Source organism: Syngnathus typhle, linkage group LG7, assembly GCF_033458585.1.
Source record: "Syngnathus typhle isolate RoL2023-S1 ecotype Sweden linkage group LG7, RoL_Styp_1.0, whole genome shotgun sequence".
NCBI classification, from domain to species: Eukaryota; Metazoa; Chordata; class Actinopteri; order Syngnathiformes; family Syngnathidae; genus Syngnathus; species Syngnathus typhle.
Genome location: NC_083744.1, coordinates 5,008,810 through 5,028,206, shown reverse-complemented (window position 1 = coordinate 5,028,206; position 19,397 = coordinate 5,008,810). Strand labels below are relative to the sequence as shown.

The following is a 19,397-nucleotide window of genomic DNA, read 5'->3' as shown; positions in this document are numbered from 1 at the left end:
ATTCTTCACACGTACAAAAAATGCATAAAGTTATTAGGTACACCTGAAAATTGTGGTGTAACTAATGGAGTGTCCGTGTGACGTCACAGATCAACCAGCCAATCATGCGGTGGGGGGGTGGGTGAGGGCGGCTGTGGCACTTTTCACTTTCAATTCAGCTTTGGCCATGATTTTTACCTAATGAAGTGGCCTGTTATTAGGTACACCAGAAAATGGCGGCGTACATAAAGGAGTGTGCGTGTGACGTCACAGATCGACCAGCCAATCAGAAAGTGGGGGTGAGGGCGGGTGTGGCACTTTTCACTTAAACCAGGGGTGTCGACCTCCAGTCCTCGAGGGGCCGCATTCCAATATTTTTTCCAAGTTACCCTCGTTAAACACACCTGCGTGAAAAGATTTTGTTCATTTCCACGTTCTGCAGGAGCTAAAACTTTTCACGCAGGTGCACTTAACGAGGGAATCTTAGAAAACGTGTTGGAATGCGGCCCCGAGGACTAGAGCTTGACACCTGTGACCTTTGACCATGATATCTACCTAATAAAGTGGCCTGTTATTAGGTACACTTGAAAATGGCTGTGTACCTAATGGAGTGTCCAAGTGACGTCACAGATCAACCAGCCAATCAGAAAGTGGGGGTGAGGGCAGGTGCGGCACTTTTTACTTTCCGTGAAGCTTTGACCATGATTTTTGATTATTTGATTTATAAAAAAAAAGGAAAAAAAAGAAAAAAGGATCAGTGTGTGTGTGAAGGGGGACGATTCGTTGAACGATTCGTTTGAACCAGTGGTTCCCAAAGGGCGGTGGAAAGATCTGGGGGGGCGGTGAGGAAGAAAGGGGCGGTAGTCCGAAGTCGACGTTTGTTTGACTGAAAACAAAAACGACTGAAAATTACTGACCGCGGGGATCTACGACTTCTTAGTGAGTTCCAGCCTGATGTTGAGAAGCTTATGTCCCTGCACCAAGCACATCCATCCCATTAATATTAAGTGTGAGACAATGAAGGTTACTGGTGGAATGTTTATTTACCATTCTATGTTGCTGAAACAATTAAAACTGCTAAAAAATCAATTGGTTTACTAAATTGGGTTTAATTTGTGAAATACACATTTGTGTTGAACCTTTCTCTTTTCAAATTGTAGCATACCAAATATCAAGAAAGAGGTGTTTGTTTCCATATGTGTCTGTGTGTGTGTGTGTGTGGGGGGGGGGGGGGGGGGGCGCTAGGAATTCACTGGGGAGCCAAGGAGGCGCCAGCCTGAAAAAGTTTGGGAACCATTGGTTTGAACGAATCTTTTGAGTGAACTGATTCTAAAGATTCAGTTCACTTAAAAGAAGTGGAATGCACATCACCACTGCAAGCCATGTCACGGTTAAGGCAAATAGAATTTTTATTTCTCTCCTTGTGCTCTCATTTTGAGCCACGGTGAAGTGGGAGACTGAAGAAGGGTGCAGCAGGGAAGGGCTGGAATCATTCCTGTCTGAGCAAGAGAAAATATGTAAAGAGGGAGTGGTCGACACGTTGGCCCGCTGCAGCCTCAAATACACATGCACCTCATTCAGCAGATCCGTTTCTTTATTAAATCAGATGGTACAGCTTCACACAGAGCAAATAACTTTTATTTTTAATACAAGAGAAGCCGCTCCCCAGAGTTGAAACAACTTAACTAGGTGTCAGGCCATTTTACAACTGAAAATTTGCCATATCTTGACAGGTGTCAAATGTAATGGATCATTTACAAAAATAAAAAGCAGTGACTAAACAAACATATTTGAAAACTTGTTAGGACTGCATTCTTTTGTCAAAGCATGGTTTCTCAATCACACACATGCATGCACTTACAATACCACTGTAACCTTTTTTTAAAAACTGCATAAGCTAGACAATATAACATAACTTACATTTGTAGCATAGCATTTGAGACTAAATGTTCATCTTCTGAGGTGCACACCAAACTTTGTGAAGCAAAAAGCATAGACAATGATAACATTGTTGTTATTATTATTGATAACTCTGGAGTACATTCAAAGCATTCTCACTTAGTTCATACACAATATTAAAAAAAATAAAGAGTGACAAAAATCACAACATGAGAAAGTCCTTGGTTACAGTGTATAAAACATGATTTTTAAGTAGAACCATAAGCAATATATACAAATAAGCCGTATAAGTACCACAATTTCATCGTCAATCATAACTTCACACTGTTTTTTACATGTGCTTGTACAAAAGACACATCCCCACATTAGAATTTAGAGCTCACATTTGCTTAGCAGTAAATATTCCAGCTTATTCCACTCCTTTCTCTCTAACGTTAATTGAATGTTTATATCACAAACATTATGGCAGATAAAAACAGAGCCTGGATTATGTCGGAATAGTAGACAAGGCCGATGTGGTGCTTCGCCGTCCGATGACCCGTGGCGTGCAAGACTGATGATCACCGCTGTAGAAGTCGACTTCTACTTCGCGTTACCTTCCATTTTACGCGAGCGTGTTTACAAAGTCTGACCTCGTAAAGCCTTTCTGTAATGTTGAACAAAGAAGGCAAGATAGTTATTGAAAATAGTTCTGCATAAACAAACGGACAGGGTATTATTTTTAGGTAGTACAACATAAATCGTAGTTGACGACACTACGCACATGGATGGAGAACATACATGAATACCAAATAGGTCACAAAACTTCCTTTTTCCTACAACAAGACAGCACATATTTTATTTGAGTGAAGGCATTTTTGTGTTGTCAAGACTTGTTCATTAGCACATAAGCTGAATGCCGCGCCCTCGGGTGGGGCAAGTCAGAAGCTGCAGGCGGTTAACCTCGAGTTTTGGCTGAGACGCGCATGAGTGCTTGGGTGTGACTGAAGATATGTGATTTTTGAACGACTGCCTTCAAAATAAAAGGGAATAATTTACCTGTCACTTTTTCCCTGGGACGCATAAGCACACATTCCAAAAGTCAACTGACGGGGGGGGGGGGGGGGGGGGGGGTTCCGATAGTGTTTTGACCATGAGAACATGCTATATGTAAGTGAAAATATGGTGTACCTTCCTATGGGTTTGGATGATTATGGAAATATATAAATTTGAGTATTAAAATCTCAAATAATAAACACATTTATATATAATAAATAGGGTTATTATATCAATACACATCGATTAATCGATATAATGCTCTACGATTTGTTGGCATCGATGCTAAACGTAAACATCGATCTATATCGCCCGTTTTTGACCTCGGACATTAGACGCGACTTTATTTTGAAATCCAGTTCATTGTTGCTTGCTTCCTCTTTCCGGGAGCAGTGCGCGGCGTGTTGTGTTGCGAGCAGAGCAGGCACGTGAAAGGGGAGCCGACAACTACGCGGCTCCTGGGCTGGTGCTATGGCTAGTGTCCAAGAAGACGAGGCAATTCGCTCCCCTTTGGGCTTCAAGTCATTCGTTTGGAAGCACTTTGTAATTTCCTAAATACAGAGTTTGCAGTACCTTGTTGATTTTGCGTATGAATTGTTATAAATCAGGATATTGTTCCATATCGATCGTAGAGTACTATATCGCGATGTATCGTGAATGAATCACAGCAGGCTTTAAGATATCGGCAAATATCGTATCGTGGATCTTTGTATCGATATGATATCGTATCGTGACAAAACCCGCGATTTACACCCCTAATAATATACTTTAACTCCAAAATCTCAACTTTATATTTACTTTGTAATAATAACTTTAAAATAAAGAACAATAATACATTCAAATAGCAATAATGAACAACTGATGAATATGAATTCCAGCTGTTATGTTCACCTTGGCCTCTGAGGAGCAGTGTTCTCACTTACATTAAGATAAAAAGAGTAGAAGAATAACGGACGATTGTATTTTAGTAATGTTCTGTAACTTATCACCTCCATGCTAATTTTCTATGAGCCTGTCAATGGGATTTTACATTGACTACTAGCATAATGTTTCTAAAAACAAAACATGTCTTGTATTTACATATACTATATATAACAACTAATTTAAAAAACTCTTTGAAAAATTAGATAAATCTATTAAGAGTTTCCATACGTTTTTGTAGTCTTTGTGCAGCTTCTTGTACTGGAACATGTTGCTGAGCACTGTGGCGGCTGCTTTGGCTGCTTTCATCTTTCCATAACTGCAACAACACCAAAAATAACAAACAACATGTGGCACCAATACTTGTCTATTCAACATTCTTGTACGCCACAAATGGAATGTCGGCGCTGTCGCCTCACCTGGAGTCATTGGTGTTCTTGATGGCGACCAGTTTGGGCAAGCCGTCAAAGAAGCACACGTCTCTGGCGGCGACCGAGCTGGAGGTCACCAAGTTGTTAAGAATCCCGCAGATGTTGACCACCACATCGCTGGATGGCTCCTTCTGGTAGCCGTCGGCGGGCAGCTTGGTCACTAGATTGTTCACTACTTTTGTGGCTTGAAAAACAAAACAGCAACAATCAAAATCTGTTAGAACGTGTGTTCATGGGTCATTTTGTTGACTTATTATTCATTATTTCAGTTTCAGAAGTTTATTTTACCACTGAAATCTGTTAACATAGCTTATTGAAATTGTCACTAATACCGTATTTTTCGCACCAAAAGGCGCACTAGACTATAAAGCGCACCATCATTGAATTTTTTATTTTGGAAATTATTTCATATATAGGGCGCACCGGATTAAAAGCCGCATAAAATAGAAGCTATACTGCAACAAACTGAGGTTGACTAGGGTTGCGGTATGCATCCACAAGCCAATAACCAATACATTGGCTCTGTGAACAATCGCGTTTCTCAAACAATCTCCTATAAAATGATCAGAACTGACTAAAGTTCGATCTAACACTGGTACTGCTTACCTATGTATGTTTCCCTTCCATATCGATCCGTAAATTTACTCAAAACATTAACAAAGCAGCCTATTTTGACATGAAATAGCCTTGTGCGCAACTGTTATTATAGCATTAGCCACCCGCAAACTCCCATGGGCCTCAGCTCGCAGACCCCCATGAGCCTCAGCAAAGTGTAAACGATTGCGTTTCTCAAACGATCTCCTATAAAATGATCGGAACTGACTAAAGTTCGATCTAACACATTGGTACTGCTTACCTATGTTTCCCTTCCATATCAATCCGTAAATTTACTCGAAACATTAACGGAGCAGCCTATTTTGAAATGAAATAGCCTCGCGGGTACAACAGTTATTTGGTGACGCCCCCTGACGACAGTTGCCGTAATGTTGGGAAGCGATGCGACCTTGTAATTTACTAGTCGTACTAAAACGTACTGAAACATTTTGGCAGAGCACTGTAAACAAACAGTATGGATCAACAAATTCATCAATTGATCCATATATAAGGCGCTCTGCATTGTAAGGCGCACTGTGTTTTTTTGAGTAAAATGTAAGTTTTTAAGTGCGCCTAATAGTGCAGAAAATACGGTAATTATTATTATCATTTTGGCTACAATTTACTCTTTGTATTACAATTTTACACATAGTACGGGTATTCTAGAAAGTATCTCCAGTGGGTCACTTTAGAGAGAGACTGACTCACCCATGTGATTCTTATCCTTGGCGTGGCGGGACAAATTTCGTAAGAAGCCCGTGATGGAACGCAGCTCCAGGTCGTTGTTGGTGCGGTCCAGTAGAATGGGCAACATGCGCTCCTGTTCCAAGGCCAGGCGGCTCAGGACTCCCGCCCACTGAAGCAAAGTCAGACAATTCACTTCCATTAGTCAGCGTTGCGTCATTTGGATGAAGTCCGAGGTCTCTGTCGCCCGGCGCTGACCCGCTTGTCTCCTGCCGTGAGGTTCTGCAACGCTCCCGCCGCCGCCTCTCGCGTGGTTGAGTTGATCTCGCACTGCTGCAGCACGCGGTTGTACAAGGTCAGGATCTGCGGATGCCATAGCCACTCCATCCCCTTTGGAACGTGGACCACCTCGGAGAATGTGGACAGGTCCTGGTTCCTGCTCTGTGTGGGAGGGAAGGGCCAAAAGAGTGTTAGGATCTGGGCTGAGTACAAGACAAAAAAAAGTATTAGTAATACAAATATTTATTAGTGATTTGATTGGTAGATTAATTGTGTTATTTACATTGTGTGTCCGTGTGTGTGTGTGTGTTTGTGCGTGCGTGCGTCTAGTTTGGTTCCAAAGGCACGGTGCCATCAGTGCCTTGTTTGTCATTCAGACAGCTTGGTGGGCGGGGCTAGTATGTGCAAACATTTTCATGGTTGGCGCCTGCGGTTTTGAAGCACCTCATGAAATTCAAACAAAAGAAAGGGAAGCGTCACGTGCGCGTACTTTGTTGGCCTTCTTGCTCTGAGGCGTGAAGCAGCCGATGGCTTCGCCTTTGCCGGAGTCCTCGGCGCGGCTCGGCCCCTCCAGGTGAATTAGAGCCGACGGCGGCATCTCGCTGTACAGCTGGTAGGAGAGGTTCCTCAAGACACACACTGCATTTTCCACCCCCTGAAGGACACACACACACACAAACGTCAACACACAGACACCACAAAGGGCCGAGGTAGTTCTTAGCTCGGCGCTCAGGTGTGCTCACCTTGTCCTCGGCCTTGTTCTCCTCCAGCGAGCCCTTGATGTATCTCACCAAAGAATCAACCAGCCCGTGGGTTTGTCTCATCTGCTGGCGGGTCTTTTCATTCACTGAGCTCAGATTCCTGCCAAATGTGTGATAGACCGTTAGAGGTGGCTTTTATTTCCCTCTGCCTTAAAATCAGCTAGTACTACTACTTTTCTTCTTCTGTAGCTACTGATGTGCAGCAATACCAAAATAAATACATTCAAAATTAATTGTGAAAGCTCGTATATTAATTGAGAAAGACAAAAACGACATTTTTACTTTGGTTATAGTTAGTTTTAGTGCCGAAAGATGAACTTAGTTTGTGTTTTCAAAGCATTTTCCTCTTTTTTTTTTAAAATGAAAAATATTTTTTCAATTTAAATTTTATGATTTTGGTCAGTTTTCTCGCTCTTACTCGGTATTTTTAAAGCTCATGCGAGAAGTCATTTGGAACGACTGGCAATACCAAAATAATTTGAAATATTTGCACAGCTGAACTGATCCATCACATTTTCCAGAGTAAAAGTTGGAACATTACAAAGTCACAAATTCAAAGACATTAGGTTGTCATTTGATGAAAAATGGAGAAAATTAATCTACTAAAAGTGCACAAATAAAAAAGTGTTTGTGTTTAAATGATAAATGTCTCAGACAGGATTATAGAAATTTTGGATTTGTTATCTTTAGTTTTATTTTATTTCTTTATTTCTTTAGATTGTTTAGTATTTATAACAAGTCTGCTTCATTTTAGTTGACTTTTTATTCATTCATTCATTTTCTTCGTATAATAAATATTTGTTGAATGCAAGTTACAAAAAAAAGCTCAAACTAAATTCTGTGTAATAAGATAAAAAACTGCTCATTGAAGAAATACCGCAATTAGAGATGTTACATTTTAGGAATGTGTGAAAGTGATAGCAACTATTCAAAACATGACTTGTTTCTTTTTATAATCTCACAACCTTTCCCCGTGATTACAAGTTGAGTCACATCATTTTGTGACTCCATACTGACACGTTTACACTTCACAGAGGCCTTAAGAAACCAAGACAGATATGAGCTAAGGCGCACCTGAGACACCCGGTGGTATTGTAGAAGATTTCCGCCTCAGAGGCCGACTGCGTGATGACCTCCGAGCCCTCGCTGCCCGACAGCGGGATGAGGATCTTATCGGTCAAATCCGGAAGAGCCTCTCGGGCTAGTTTCTCCTTCAGGGTGTCTTTGGATGAAAGGTTCCACAAGATGCCTGGAGGAGCAGAACAACAGGTTAGTTATGTTGAGCAACTCGACCATGACAAAATAAATATGATTTAAAATGATTTCTGATAAATTAAAGTGTTAGCTAAAAAGCTACTACAAACTTTTTTTTTTTTAGTAGCTGTTCAAAATGGAACATTTAATCCATATTATGAGAAAGAATAAAGGCCTATTGAGAATAAAGGCGCGGTCGCTATCATCCCACTTTGAGTTAATGAATGAGCCAACACAAAAGAGCAACAGACGAAAGGGGAAAAAAAAATCAAAAGGCCCGAAATGGGTGTGGCGGGTATGATGGCAGTCCAGAAAATGAAATGAAAGCTGCATGTGACATTTGGCAGGAGATGATGAACAACAACAAGTTGAGCTCTGCATGTCGCGTCACGCTCTGACTGCAAATTCTTACCGGTGATGTTCTTTTGGAGCTCGTCGTCGGGCTCCTTGAGCGCCTCCACCAGCTGAGGGATGCCGCCCTCCTCGATCAGTGCCACTTTGTTCTCCATGTTCTCGTAGATGAGGTTGCGCGTGGCGCCGGTGGCGTAGCGCTGCACTTCTTGATTCTCTGAGTTGAACAGTTTAACCAGCTCGTTGATGCCCTTGGATTGACGCACCTTGGAAAGAAAAAAATTGTTGCTGTTTTTTAGCTAGCTGAAGCTTCCTTCATTTTTGGCCTCAACTTACTCTAATGGTCAAAACCACCACATTTCATTTCTGCACTTTTTGTGGGGAGGAAATAACTCATAAAACGTCAGCATTTATTTTGAACGTAAACCACTCTGGTTCTTGGACGCCAGCTCCTAACACCAAACAAGAAGCTGAAAGTAGCTGGACCAAAGTGAGTCGCGACAACAGTGTCCGTTCATCGATGACACCTTGTTGACCAAAATGACAACAAACAGTCACGTATGGAACCCGCCCGACCAAAAGTAGAGCGTCACCTCCAACATGTTGACGGCAAAAATAATTTTTGTAGTTTGAGTTCCTCAATAATATGTTAGCCTGAGGAATTCCAAACCACAAAGCTCATCTGTTTGTCGTACCTCATTTTTGGCGTCGCTGTCATTGTAACACTCGTGTTGAATATAAGCTGCACCCAGGACTTGCAAATCGGGGTCCGGTTCTCTCAGGTACTGGACAGCTCTGGCCATATCCAAAGTTTCAATCCTGTTTGAGAAACACGAGAACTTACATCCAAGACAGTAGCTGTTGTTGCACAAAATATTACTTTTTTTTTTTAAAGCGCAACATTAATCTCAGAGTGATGTCGGCTTTTCTTCCAATGTGATGAATTGCCACTAAATCTCACAGAAGTCTGCAAATCCACTTGGCTAACCGCACCGTGTGGGATGTGTGAAATGCGAGGCCTGAAATCGAGCCACCACACCCAAAACCAGTCGTACAGCTATGAAGCCAGGTCACAATCCATGGCACTTACTGTGAACTCACACCACCATAAAACACTCAAATACGAAAAGAAGGGACACCATCACGTCTTCATGTTGTCGCTGCCCTTTATCACCCATTTGAAAATTAATCAAATTTTTGCGCTGATTGAAACATTTCAAAATAAATACATTTGAGGACTGTAATTGCAATACTGTGAATACAATAAAACAGCAAAATAGTTGCTCAAGGTTGTCACAGCTTTGGAAATCTGAGACCGGACCATATCTTGGATCTGCCAAAAGTGTACAGTTTGCTATCATTTATCTTAAGATATGCTCGCGAGTTTCAATGTTTGGTTGTAGTACTCAACGAATCCTCACAAGAATGCAAATGAAACTTTTAGAGACGAGATAAACAATGACAAGCGTCTTACCCGTTGAGATTCCCCAAGCTTCCGATGCCCATCTGCTCGTTGAAGATGTCGACACCTCGGCCCACACTCTGCATGCTTTTGACCGACATGGCCCGAGACATAGTGCTTTGACGCCGCTGCATGGCTAAATTTCCCTGGGAACCGGAGGAAATTCCTGGCCCGATGAAGCCCGAGTCCACTTTGTCCCCTCCGAACATGCTGGACGCGCTTGACATCTGCCGCTGCAGGGTCCCCGACATGGAGCCCATGCTCATCCGGTTTCGGTGGTTAATCCTGTTGATGGTGCGATAAGCCGGGCCTTTGTAGGAACTTTGCTGGACCATCCCCATGTCAATCTCCGGGCCACGCGGGATAGTGCCGCTGAGGGATCGGCGCATGGACCCCGCCGGGAGCGTCATGCATCCTCCTCCTTGCCTCACCTGGCCCATGTAGCCATTGGATTGCACAAAATGGCGGTTGAAGCCGGCGTCACGGTCGGAGGCCAAGCTGGCTCCGTCGCTGCCGTCCACCATCCAAGCGTTTGCCGGCATCGTCTGCTGCCTCATGGTGTGCAAGGCGACCATATCAGGTTCCAGGCGGGCTTGGTACTGGTTCCCCTGGTAAGTACCCATGTGGGCATCTTCACGGTAATGACCTCCGGCGAGTCGTCCGCCGCCGACGCTGATCTTGTGGATCTGGGCCATGTCCGGGGCGGCCGAGAGAGAGCTGAAACCGGACCTCTGCGATATCTGTGGCGTCTGGAGATGAAGGAGGGAGCGAGTGTTAGACTTCAACGTCGAGGGAGTGTTACTTATTGCGATCCGTGTTCTGTTTGTGTGGGAGCGCGTGTATGCGTCACTTAATTTAGAGGAATCAACGTCGGTTTCCCAATACCCAATGCATGAGTCAATTGCAAGGTATTGATTTCCTCATATATTCTACAGAGGTCTAAAATTTCATGTCAGTATTTAATCTAGACAAACTAATCCAGGGACCTCCTGTGGGGGTAAAAAAAGCATAAAATTGAAATCTAGAAGGTGGATTTGAAATCCCTGAATGGATCTTTTGACAGCTGTTTGTGAAATACCACACATGCCAGTAGAGGGACCGCTCACACTTTGTGAATACACGCTCAAAGTTGGAGTTGAGGGTGAAATACTCACCATTGTCCTGGAGCCTGAGAAGACGTAGGACGCCTTGGAGCTTGGATTGTACGTCTGGTATTTCATAGTGGAAGACCCACCGTAGTCTGGAGGAAAACAAATAGTTACTACCGGCCGTGTCAGTTAAACAAGCGCACCACCTCAAATGCCTCTTAAATCTTTCAGCTCGACTTTTCACATGGCTTGAGAAAAATGTGGACGTAGAGCAAGACATTTCACGTGGCTATTTGAAATACATTTGTTATTTGAAATAAGGATGGTATAAGAGTTATTTTGTTCAATGGTTTAGTGAGGAACAGGGCGGGAGTGATTTCAAAAAACAGGTCAACGCAGAAAAACAACAAAGATGATAGGAGGTCTTTTCCAAGGAAGGCTCTCCCTCCCACACATTTAACTTCCCATCACTGTTTCTCTTCATACGAATTCTCACTTTATTAAGCAAAGCGCATCATAAAAGCTGGCTCAGCCTTTGAGTGCCACTCAGAGGTCAAAGGAGGTTGGAAAAAAAAAAAAAGACTCATTTCTGTTTGTGTAATAAACACTCAGCAGTGAGACTGGACAACTTTGAGAGAGACAAACGCGACCCTCCCCCACCTTTCAATACGTAGTATGACTGTGATTTAATATGTTATTATTTTTTATTTTTCAAGGTCCTTTTACGTATTTTTTTTGTATTAAAATAAACAACATCAGATTCAAGACAAAATGTTTTGGTGCAAGAATAAATCAGTAAATTGGGATTTTCAACCCTTTTCAGCAAACAAGAGCCACGTCAAAAATCCTTATTTTAAATCAACGGTCTTAAAAGGATATTTTTGTGGCTTGTGCTAGTGTTTACTATAATACAGCACGTTCGTAACACTGCGCATTTTGATATACAGTAATTCAGTCATCAAAACAAGGACTAATCAAATCCTGATAATAAGGGGACTTAACCCGCATCCCTGAGGATTTAAATACGGGGCAAAAACTTGCTCTTTATTTATAGTTCACAACCAAAGCATATCCTGCTCATTTTTCTCAGCAGTCTGTTCCACAACTCAAAGCAGGTATCTTTTCAAATAGTGGGTCAAAAAATGGGTCACAAGAGAACAGCAAAGTGCGATTCTATTTAGTCAAACATAAGTGGGATAGTCACAACCAAGCAGTTGGACTTAAGTTAACGTCTATTAGTCCAGTCCAAACATGAAAGTCTGTCTCATCAACCTGAGAGCAAAAGTGACATGAGGAGTCACTTCACGCTTGATAAGACGTGAACACACACAAACCGGTTTGTACAGAGAAAAATGATGACTGATGCGTCCCCCCGCGTCAAGTGTCAACGCCCAAGCACACCTGAGACATCGCACATACAAACGCGCCCCGTCACCATTTCAAACTCTGAACTTTTTTCCCCCTCCCGTCTAAAGTCATCAATGATTGTTGCCAGTGCCTCCCTCGGACATTGACATTTACAGGAAGCGTGTACTGTACAGGAAACACAGGAGGACTGACTTTCCTTCTAAATTCTTATTTTAAACACTGGTTCTTATTTTCTCAGTAATGGGCGTGTTTTGTGCTGAGTCTTGTACCAGTTGCAAAAGAGGGTCTATGGCGTGACGCAACAACTCGCAACTTGAAGTGATCCTCCTCGTCGAGCGGTCATGTTTTACCTCAAGCGTGCTTCAAAGTTAATCCAAAGAAATATCGACACTAAAATGCTGCATTCCAGACGTTTAGGAGGATACTTGGAGTGTACATAAAGACATCTTACAGAACGTGCCTGTGGACTGATCATTTTGAAAGGGTCACTTGAGCTTTATTAAAAGAATCAAGTGAACAAACGATACACAGCTTAAGGAAGTTCACTCATGACCCTTCACTTCCCCTTTGGAGACTCCGAGTTTATGTAAGCACCTCACCGTGACGTAGGCATACATGAGCTTCTTGATAACGCCAAGCTCACGAATAACTCACGATAGCATGACCTTAGAGGTGTCCGTTTTTCCGTACCACTGTCGCCTCTTAACATGTGACTAAGAGCAGACTCGGAGGGGCAGCCCAGAGGCGCACGTTCATCTCACTCTGCTATCGCAGGAACGTTGATGAAAGCCATGCTTGTTGCAGCCTGTTATACATTAACCCTTTGAAATGCTCAGCTCGCAAAGAAATTCTGGCTGGTGTGTGGCAATAACCTGCAGGCAACCTGAACGGACACATTCCGATTTTAGTTGATGATGTTTCATGCTAACTTCACACTGCTATTGGTGACATTTTGAAATGTTGCCTAATTATGGAAAGCAAATGTTTTCTTGAGACCAACTTAATTTTAATTTAATGATCTTTTTATTGAGTAGTATAAATTATCACTAATTTTACTTATATTGAAGGGTCTTAAGCTTCCTGTGAGAATGTCAATTTGTTTTCTACATTTATGTAACTTTATTGCTTATGTGAAGGCTGTCTTATCAATTTGAAGAAAACACTAAGGGGGTGGGGCTTGTGCTAAGAAAGATTTCAAATTGCAAATATGGGATGTTTTTAAGTCCCTCCTATCACACATCCAATTTTTGTTTATTATTCTCAATATCACAATATAGGATTGCAATAAATGGGTGTCTCAAGTGCATTTGGGTCATTCTAAATTTATGCGTGTTTTTTAAATTTATTTGATTGATTTGAATAACTTTACTTTTATTAATTGGACGTCTCGCGCTGCGGATTTAATTAAATACAACAATGGCGGACTAGTTGTTGTCTTACCTGACATGGCGGAGGTGACAGCGGAGCCATTGTGACGCGGAAGTGTCGACTTTTCGGCCAACCTCATCTGAACCTGCTGTTGGACCCGGCGAGCCCTCGCCATCTCGTCCGAGTTCGAGGTTCCACGCCCGAGATGGATGTCGGTCGGGAGGCCGTAGGTGGTGACCGAAGTGTTGGGCTGCAGAGCGGACAGAAAGACATTCTCAGAGGCCACGGAGCTCATTTTGGAAAAAGTAGCGCGTCCAGGCGCGATGCTCGCTGAATGAGGGAGTGGAGGCGCGCTGAGGCTCCCCCACTCAGCAGAGGTGCATCAGGAGGGGGCGGAGCCATAGTACACTGGACCGCGCCTGACGCACACAGGTGAGCGAAACGCTTCTTGCGTAACAACATACTTACAGAGAAGTACAGACGTTTTGAGTCAAAACAATACTTTTGGCTTTTCAGGTCCAAGTAGAAGCATGGATTCAATTCACGTCCTTCAAAGTAAAACACCATATACTTTGAAGTATTAAGTCCACAGCCTGGATTTAACCTCCCAACTGTATTACCAGTCGAAACCTTGGAGACACCCTCAAATTCAAATGGTCTCAAACACATTAAGAGATCAATCTTAATAATGTACAGGTCATAAAACATCATCTACATCATAAAGCTGCCTGAGAAAACACTAAGATGTGCAAACCTGATATCTAGGCAAAAGGGCCATACTTTGAAGATTCAATTATAAAACGTTTAGTTGTACATCAGTATTTATTCATATTGTCAATGACCTAGGTACAAATGTACAATTCAGTACATTTTTAAATAATAAAAAAAACACTGGATTAGTTTAATAATTTAGTTAGGTCATACTGTACATATTAGTGCTGAACACTTTTCTAATCTAATTGTGACCTTTTTTCTACAGAATTGTGATTTAAATACAGTAAGGAAGTATTTGTACCAAAAGATGTTCAAAGATACTTCAAAACAATAAAATACTAGCTTAGGAATCCATCCATCCATTTTCTGAACCGCTTAGTCCCCACGGGGGTCACGGGAGTGCTGGAGCCTATCCCAGCCGTCATTGCGCAGTAGGCGGGGGGACACCCTGAACCGGTTGCCAGCCAATCGCAGGGCACACAGAGACAAACAACCATCTGCACTCGCACTCACACCTAGGGACAATTTGGAGACTTCAATCGGCCTACCAAGGATGTTTTTGGGATGTGGGAGGAAACCGGAGTGCCCGGAGAAAACCCACGCGGGCCCGAGGAGAACATGCAAACTCCACACAGGGAGGGCCAGAGGTAGAATCGAACCCGCACCCTTCTAGGGTGAGGCGGACGTGCTACCCAGTGCGCCACTGAGCCGCCTAGCTTAGTCATGAATACAGTAATTAAAAAGAAAGTGTATTCTTTTTTATTTTCCACGTTTTTATTTTGCTTTCTGTGACTTGCCTGTTTCCAAAAGGAGATGAAACCCCACCCCCCAGACACAACACAGACATCCGTCTGGATTAGTCATCGTGTGCAACTCTGTGGATCTACATTGCTTAAAGACTCAATGATCCCATTAGGAAATCGCATCCACTCTGTGATATCATCATGCTAAATTATTACTTTTCAGGGTCATTTTCAATGATTTTGTTGATTTTATTTTTTTAGGTATACCCCTGCTCAACAACATCTAATATTTACATAATAACCATGTGTTGTTGGAGTTTGATTATAGTTTAATTTTAGTTTAGTATGGCTTATTTTATCTTAGTTTAGTTCGAAGAGTTGATAACACATTAATCGTGAGTGTGTGTGTGTGTGCATATGTGCACGAGGAAGCAGACAGTCTTTCCTGCCAAACTGGCTCATCAAATGAGTCATTGTGTTTTTTGTCCACAAAGTTTTAATAAACACCAGGATGCTTTGTTTTTAAAAATATTTTAAAGTTTACTTGTTATTATAAAATATTATCTGTAAATGTATTTATATTTGTGGTTTGAAGACATTCCCACTACTGTCCGTCATGTACAAAATACTGCACGTACATAACAAAACTACAGCAGTTCACCTTCATATATTTTGTAGAATTTAAATTGGGATTTGAGCTTATGTGCGAATAGCCACAAATGGGTACAAGGTGTGGCGCAGTCGTTAGGTGACTCCACACCCAACGTTTATCTCGCGTGTGTTACTATGAGTCAGTATTCTAACAGCAAGCAAAGAGCAAGTTTGCATATGCCTGCATGTTTGTGTGCTTGCTTGGGATATCACCCTTTGACAAAAACATGTTCTCCATTTCACTTCTACAATTAATTGTCCACCAAACATGGCAAGTGGTTGTTAAAATTTGATAACATGTGGACAAGGATGCGATTCCACCCAACCCATCAGTGAAGGAAAATAAACACTCCCAACTGTCAGGCAATATTTTAAGTCTCATTAACATTCTTATGTCTTAAGTACAAGTCATAAAACACTCAAGTTTTGGCTTAAGGACAGACGACAAATGTCAATAAAGAAAATAGTAAAAGATAAAAAGGCCTAGCGGGGTACAATAAATGAGTTATAATTAAATATAATCAGAGAAGTACTGTATGTTTAAAAACATGATTAAAAAATGGAATAGAAAATACTTTTCTGGAATGAATTAAGCAGTGAAATTAGCAATTCTAAAATACATAGCTAGTTTTACATTTCTAACGCTAATGAATAAATGCTGACCTACCATTGCCACTGAGGCTCAGCTGTTTGTAGATGTGATATACCTTTCTTCCTTCCAAGCGGGTGAGCAGATGTGTTACAATTTTGTTCCCAAGTCTTAATTGTTATGTCTGTGTGAACTGTAACCGCCCTGAAAAAAATTTCAATTCTAGCTGCGTGTCAATACAAGACAGGCCCCAAACAAAAGATGAGTCAATGAGAGGCCGGTGACAGCGCAGCAGGGTGTGTTAGCGAAAGGCCGCAGGGGAGTGCACGGTGACAGGAAAGAGAAGTGAGATCCAAATAAGTATGACGCTTTCCTACAAGACGTGGGAAGTCTTGACGAGAAGTCGGGGGTGGCTCAGACTCGCTTCTGCCAAATGACCGCATTTTATTTTTAGTCTTTCATGGACTGAAATTATTTTGAAGGGTGTTACTTTTGTGAAGGAATGATTCAAGACATCACATCATCTATTCTCTGTCCCATTCAGATGATGTGTGTGTGGCAGGAATTTAGCAAGCGTGATCTCGTCACTATTAGTTGGTCAGGGTGTGTTTGGGGTTGATATGACAGCGTGATTGGCAAGTGAGAGTGCTAAGCTTGTTTTGCAAGCTGGCTCATACCTGAGGGGAAACGGCCTGCAACAGTCACTACCGCTTTGAGATCAATCTGTCGGTCTGTCTATCGATTAGGGACGGAATACTGGAATGTGAAAAAATGTGAGAAAAAAACAAAACAAACTCAGGTCACTTTAGTAAGGTGACGATATGATATATTGAGAGGAGACATGTTGACTTTTGCATGAAAATGCCTCCACAACCATCCAGTGGAAAATAAATAATGTTAATCTTTGGTCTTCCGTCAATTTCTGAAAACGCGCCTTTAAGTGAGCCGTTGTGCACTTTCACCCATCTGTTACATAACCATGCCCACACATGAGATTCTCGGCCCCGACCATATCCAGCTAGGCTGGGCGAGCTACTACTCTGATAAGTTTATTTATATAGCTGATAATCACAAGCTAGTGTCACAAGCTAATCACAAGTGTGTCATAGTACCATGCTTTTATGTAAATACACTAAAAAACATACTGTTTCGGTATAATTCAAAATTTTCCAGCAAAGTACCACAAAATAAAAGTCATCATTTCTGAAGAATGAACACTGGCAGCGAGTTCCAGATCATTTGCCAGAGGCGTCACGGGTAAAATTATCTATCGGTACAAAGCTGTTTTTGAAGGATGGAGAGCTCAGGTTAATGTGGGAGAATTTTACTTGGCACACGACAGTAACAAGCAGACATCTGCGCCGGTCGCCAGGCAACTGCTCTCCGTTTGAAAATAATAAGATGGTAGTAATCCTCGCTTATCCCTCTGCCAGATAATTCTCTGGAAGCACACTATTATGATCCACAGTGCCGTCAAATAATCAAATATTGTTTTGGATCAAATGGAATGATCCAACTAATGTAGTATTTTATAAGAGTATCGTATATACCGTTTTTTTTCATGTATAATGCGCAAAATTTAACTAATTTATTGTCCTAAAATCTGGGGTGCGCATTATACATGGGTACAAAAAAAAGAAACTATTATTATTATTATTATTTTTTATCCGGATATGATACGGAGGCCGCCATTACAGATGCGCTTTCTTCTCTGCTGTTCACTTCAAACACGCTCCATACGAACACAATGCTCTCGTATCAGACGCTTGCTCGATCACCTGCTCGTTTGCTGTCACAATGTACCCTACACAAATCCGAAACATTTCTTCGCTATCGAGTTTGCTAGCGCATGCACAGTGATACTGACCGGCAGAATAACATCCGGTTGTTCCCAAAGATGATCTTTTTTCTGAAATAATTTTATATTTACGGCTTAAGTAGGAGTCAAAATTTGGGTGCGTATTATACATGGGTACAGGCTTTCTTCCAGCATCGACATGCCATTTTTAGGGTGCGTATTATACATGGGGGCGCATTATACATGGAAAAAAACGGTAATATTGGCAAGTATCCCACCACAACAACTAGATCTGGGGATTTTTCCAAAAATATCTGAATGACAGACATGGCAAACAACTCTGTCTTATGTAGAATTAAACTTTTTGTTTTATTTTCTCATTTAGAATTCTATTAAGCTCTTGTCAAATACATACAAAATATGTTGTATTGTATCATCATCAGGTATTAGTTTAAAATCCAAGTCCTTGAAAACATCAATGAATTATCAACAGCCAAGAATAACTCCAATGAATGCACTGTACATCATAACTTTTGGAGTGGCTACAGCAGCGTCCCCTGCTGACCAATATGGTAATTACAGTAGCATATACACAGTATAATGGCTCATAATCATACTACAATAGGTATAAAAAGCAAGTGACTACATCCCAGAATGGTGAGTGTAAAGTTAATCGTGCGTTGTCGCTGCCTAATATAGATCAAATGATAGGTAAACATGTAAACACTATTTTATCAGGTATAAAAAGTCTTGAAAGTTAAGTCATTGTTTGACTTGCTCTCGCACACTTTGCGGTTGGTTGCACACAATTGCTGCATCGTGCCACAGGAGGTTCACACGCCATGCTCTCATTAAAGGTACCCGGAAGAAGGCCTGGTAACCTTGATCAGCCTTAAAATAGTCAGTATTTTTCCGCATCAGAATTTAAAACAGTTCCTAGGTCGTCTAAGCTTGTAACGATACATTCTTATTCAATTTCACAAGCAATCTTTGTCGCTCGCAAGCGGTTCCATTATTGACCAAACCTGCTGGGTTCGACCTTGTGACGTCACCAGCAAGTTTCCATGACAAGGAAAGTTCACTGGGTGTGTCTGTGCCGGAAATACAAGTCAGTTAGGTTTTGATGTTGTGGGAGTGTACTGCGCGATGTTTTGCAACCTGCCTTCTCGTGGTGATGTAAGGCATTACAATAGCCACTGTTTTTTATATTGAAACGTTACACCTCAATAAGTGCAGTTTTTAAATCAAATATATTGTGATAATGTACTAAAACCAAGCATATTTTTATTCTCTCACAGTGTTCTCTCGACAAATCTGCATTAGATGTTAATAGTGGCAACATGTGGTGAAGATCTGAACACATCTGCCTCACTTTCCTCCTTTTATTCAAATCAGGGAGATGTTAGCGCTCTGAGGCAGATGTTCTAA

The 19,397-nt window shown here is 41.8% G+C and overlaps 1 protein-coding gene and 1 long non-coding RNA gene across 3 annotated transcripts; one reads left to right on the top strand and one right to left on the bottom strand.

The window, feature by feature from the left end:
• Positions 1-1,555: 1,555 nt before the first annotated feature.
• LOC133156819 (plakophilin-3-like) lies at positions 1,556-16,470 on the bottom strand. Of its 2 annotated transcripts, XM_061282823.1 has the most exons (14): positions 16,250-16,470; positions 13,547-13,724; positions 10,805-10,890; positions 9,663-10,399; positions 8,884-9,007; positions 8,250-8,454; positions 7,658-7,832; positions 6,566-6,683; positions 6,313-6,477; positions 5,802-5,984; positions 5,568-5,715; positions 4,254-4,449; positions 4,066-4,153; positions 1,556-2,524 (listed from the first exon to the last, which is right to left on the bottom strand). In XM_061282823.1, the coding sequence occupies exons 1-14, from the start codon at positions 16,250-16,252 to the stop codon at positions 2,483-2,485; spliced, it is 2,448 nt and encodes an 815-aa protein (XP_061138807.1). In that variant the 5' UTR covers positions 16,253-16,470; the 3' UTR covers positions 1,556-2,482. The 2 variants fall into 2 exon arrangements, with proteins under 2 accessions (XP_061138807.1, XP_061138806.1); XM_061282822.1 differs by lacking the exon at positions 16,250-16,470 and having other exon boundaries at positions 13,547-13,830.
• On the top strand, positions 13,766-15,462 carry LOC133156820 (uncharacterized). Its single transcript, XR_009714901.1, has 2 exons — positions 13,766-13,906; positions 13,991-15,462. It is a non-coding gene; the product is annotated as an uncharacterized LOC133156820 (long non-coding RNA).
• Positions 16,471-19,397: the final 2,927 nt, after the last annotated feature.